The sequence below is a fragment of the Austrofundulus limnaeus genome, unplaced genomic scaffold (genome assembly GCF_001266775.1).
Source record: "Austrofundulus limnaeus strain Quisiro unplaced genomic scaffold, Austrofundulus_limnaeus-1.0 Scaffold54, whole genome shotgun sequence".
NCBI lineage: Eukaryota > Metazoa > Chordata > Actinopteri > Cyprinodontiformes > Rivulidae > Austrofundulus > Austrofundulus limnaeus.
This window is the reverse complement of record NW_013952456.1, coordinates 205,534-209,790: the sequence shown is the minus strand read 5'-3', so window position 1 is coordinate 209,790 and position 4,257 is coordinate 205,534. Positions and strand designations below refer to the sequence as shown.

At 39.5% G+C, this 4,257-nt stretch overlaps 1 protein-coding gene across 4 annotated transcripts in view; it reads right to left on the bottom strand.

The window, feature by feature from the left end:
* Positions 1 to 1,091: 1,091 nt before the first annotated feature.
* The window catches only part of znf516 (zinc finger protein 516), a 92,088-nt gene continuing 88,922 nt past the window's right edge, over positions 1,092 to 4,257 (bottom strand). For all 4 annotated transcript variants that reach the window (XM_014008924.1, XM_014008925.1, XM_014008923.1 and 1 more), the window contains one exon: positions 1,092 to 4,121. In XM_014008924.1, coding sequence (XP_013864378.1) covers positions 4,012 to 4,121 — 110 coding nt within the window. In that variant the 3' untranslated portion in view covers positions 1,092 to 4,011. The remainder of the gene's footprint in view (positions 4,122 to 4,257) is intronic.

Genomic DNA, 4,257 nt, shown 5'->3' with positions numbered 1-4,257 from the left:
AGCTGGAACAGCTGATCATCCATGTGAGGTAAATGTTTGCTACGTCAGAACTTATTCTGCAAATGTGTTTCCATCTCTCCTTTTGCGCATTAACTCTTTTTAGAAAAACCCGAAAACCACCTCAAGYGAGYGTTTAAACTKTTTTGCRAATTAGAGGAAGATTTTTCAAATCGTGATGTTTCCATTCACCTTTTCTAATGTGATACTTCAAAATGCGCATTAAAAAACATTGATGGAAACACAGCTACAGTTGCTTTTTCTAACATGCTGAGAATGTCTCCAGGTTCACAGTGGAGTCACAGCAGCTCTGTTACGTGGCTTTATTAAAAAAAATTAAAAAGTAACTTAGAAACCTCTCCTGACTTAAAAGTCATCATTCTGTGAAACTTTGTCTTGTGAATTTGCACATGCTCAGTCAGTGCTGGCTCCAGCCTTTTTGGCACCCTAGGCAAGTTGAAGGCCCCCCTCCACCCCCCGAACTATGTCCCACCCACCCCAATTTGATCCCCTTAAAACAAGTTTGACAGTGTAAGGTTCTATGGTAAACTTAGATTTATTTGCCCCCCCCACCCCCACCCCCCCCCCGGGTGCGAGTTGTATGGATTTTTTGCAAAATTTACGAATTTTTTCAGGCTTTTTATACATGTAAACATCCGAAGAGATTGACATGAATGGGACAACAAAATACAGACTTGTTGTTACTGAGTTTGTCAACACAAACCGCTACCTGAGAGGCAATACTAGTCTCTCCCCGTCAGTGTTGGAGCAGGACGAGTCAGTGCAACGTCAATCAAATGAGAGAGAGGGTGGGGGCGTTTGCTGCATTGGGGTGGGGGAGAAAATGTTTTATGGGTAGAGTAGTTTATTTTTCCTGTAATACTTCCTTATAGTTTTTTAAGACAAAGCTAATTGAAAGGGGCGCTGAGCAGAGTTACAACCAGGGATTACAARTAATTACTTTTTTTTTCTTCTGCAGTTTGGCGCCCCCTCCAGCAGAAGGCGCTCTAGGCGACCGCCTAGTTCGCCTATGCCAAGAGCCGGCTCTGTGCTCAGTCATTGCAGTGGCATAAAACCAAGCAAAACCAGACAAATGGGGCCATTTTGTGTGTCTTTATTGTGGACATGACATTACATCTTTTTGAAATGATGTACAAAAAGTGTAACAGAACTGAGAATGGCTTTGACGAGGTAGAGCTTCCACATCGGCTTGCTGGCTTTAAAACTACCTTGTTAACACATAAACCCAGAAAAATCAAATGAAAACAATGAGTCCTGTCTGCCTCGGTCCTCTCATCCTTTTTGAAGTGATAATAAATACAGATATCAACCAAGTACATTTGGAATAATGTCTTCTGGAGCAAATTAATCTGAAATCAGAACAAAAATAAGCAACACAGACACAAATAATACATTTTAGAGGTATGAAAATAAAACAGCTAAAAAGAAACACCTGTCCCTGGTGGGAGGGGGGCAGGGTGGGGAAAGCTACTGAACAAACCCTACAGTTTAGAAAAGAAACTAAAAACTCACATTTATATGTTTGTGAAGAATTAAGTACAACTGAATCAAGCATTATCCAACCTGCCATAAAAAAATGCAACTAAAAACATCAAATAAAAATCACATTTTCATTCAAACTCTTGTAATCATCTGAACAAAATGACAGTAGCATCTACATCAGTGAAGTCAGTTAGCCAGCACCCATAAAATAACCCCCCTCTAAAATAAATCTAACTAGAATTGGTCAAAAACAAAGAAACTGGTTAAAGCACTAACCTAGTCTATGTGCACTAGTAATGCAATTTGGTTTCTACTGCAGGTCATAAAGGGTTTGGTCGAAGTGGATTCCACATGTACACCTTATATTACACTCACTCCTGCTTTATAGTTTTCTAAGCCACACTTTGGAGTACAAATTCTGAAGAGTTAATCTTAAAGGGAATTCTGTACAACATTGGTATTAGTACTACACAACCTCAAAGGCTAAAGGATCAGTTTCAAGTATTTTAGCTAACAACAACCTTTATTACAAACATTTGTGTATAATTAGGCATGTTCAAGCACACAGTTTTGTATGCATGTAGGAAACATCTCTGCAACTGTAACAGTTCTCTGCTTTCTCTCTTGTCTCTGGTGGGTTTGAAATTAAAGTCCAGGAACTTTAAGCTGCTTTCAATTTGTTGTGTGACTGATTTAAGCACAGGTTTTATTTCAGAATGAAAAACCAAACACTTTGGCTTTGTTTCAAATAAAATCTCAATCAAACTGAACAGGCACACACACACACACACACACACACACACACACACACACACNCACACACACACACACACACACACACACACACACACACACACGTGTGACAGCTTTTTATTTCTGGGAGCTTTCATAGTGTCTCCACCTGATGTTTTTATCCCTGAACTCTCTGGAAGCCTGACTGCCTGACCTCTGGCTGCTGACCTCCTCGCTCTGGTCCCTCAGAATGCAAATCTGAACACAACGGGACCGACAGCTTGAAAGACGGGCTCATTTAGTCCGCCTGAATGTTTACGCTCTGCTCATTTGGAATTCAGCGTGCCAGTTTTGCTCAAACATTTACAAAGTTTACATTCTGGGAAGTGAGGACACTAACTTTGCACAAGATTGGAGAAATTAGGTCTGACTCGATTTTCCTTCCTGAACAAGAAAACAGAAAAGTCAAAAAAATATACTTTTTGTGTACTAAAGTACATTTGTAATTTTTTTTAGTTGACTTGGTAACACAATTCCAACGTAGCACAAAGACATTATTGCCTTCAAACACAAAAAAGTAAATTTAAAGACTAAACAATCTAAAGTTATGTTTTTTTCTAGCCTCAAAAAGTCACAATTTCTGTTTTTGGATTGTAAAGGGGCTGGGTTTCCACCAGTAGAACCATATTCTTTTTTTTCATAAACAGTTGGTTTAGTTGCTTTTATCTGAGCAAACACCTTCCTGCCTTCTTTTGTCATAGACACATTTTAGGTCCAAACTGAATGCTCGGAGTCTGAGACACTCAGATTATGAACGAGTTATGGGAAAAAACTTCATTCAGTCTCTTCTTTTGAAATGCACAGTAACTGAACGGCCATTTAAATTGGCTTTAAAGACCTAGGCTGTTTCMCCTACGGAGCACACTTCAGCATTAGTTCTCTCTTTCTAACCCAACGTCTCTTGGTCATTGATAAACCACTCTGCAGAGTGGAGGCTTGAATTACTACAACACCTTTCACCTTCTAAAATCAAATCTAAGCTCAAAATGTGTCTCTTCATGATTTGGGAGTCATTTGTTGTAGCAGCTTGATGGTTGCTGTCCAGTGAAAYGCACAAACTTCAATCTAAAACCGTGTTTTGGTGGCCAAAGTGTTCTTGATGAAAAAGATTCTCTTCTTTCTAGAAAGATAACTTTTCCTTTAAGGCTGCCCTTGGCACCTTCACTTGGTACCTCGAAAATGGCTTCAAAGGAGAAATCTATAAATTGTGGGGGTTTTTTTACGATCAGAAATCTTTTAAGGGTTTTCGAACCTTCATATTAAAGTAAACCATGCAACATCTGCAACAATAGTCATGAGTCCAGCTTTCTTGCTTAGAAAACTCTTATAGTTTCACTCCTAACTTCTTCATTTGCTAAAACACTTTAAAATATAAAGGCTTCAAATATTTTTATCATAGGACACTCTATTTTTTAGCATTTCCTAGCACAGCTTGAAAACATTTCTTCACAAAACCAAACTAAAGAGTTCCAAACATCAAGAACTTTCATGGTAGAAAATTCCAGGTTCAGTAAAGACCAGTGAGTTAATCGTGAGTCTTGGGTCCGACTTTCAAACCTCAGAGTTACAAGAAATCTGTCAGGGTATTTTGGGGAAACTAGGGTGGTCCTCTGGTCCATGTTGTGATCCATCAGTCTGTTGTTATTGTGGTTTTGGTAGGAGTTTGGCAGCCTGTTCTCTGTGCTTTTCCTGGCTCAGGGTCAGGCCTTGTATGTCCAGCTACTGGCTGTTATCAAAAGGCAAGTGGTGGACACTCTGGACGTGGGTCTTTAGGTTCCCTTTCTGAGAGGCTCGGTATGGGCAGAGCTGGCAGCTGAATGGCCTTTCCCCTGGAGAACATACACAGAAAGATAAAAAAAAACAACTTTCATTTTATGTCTTGATGCATCTCAGTAATCCAGGTAAAAAATCAAAAGGAAAAAAAATTGTATAGGTCCTCTGGACGGGTTCTTCTCTAATGAAACG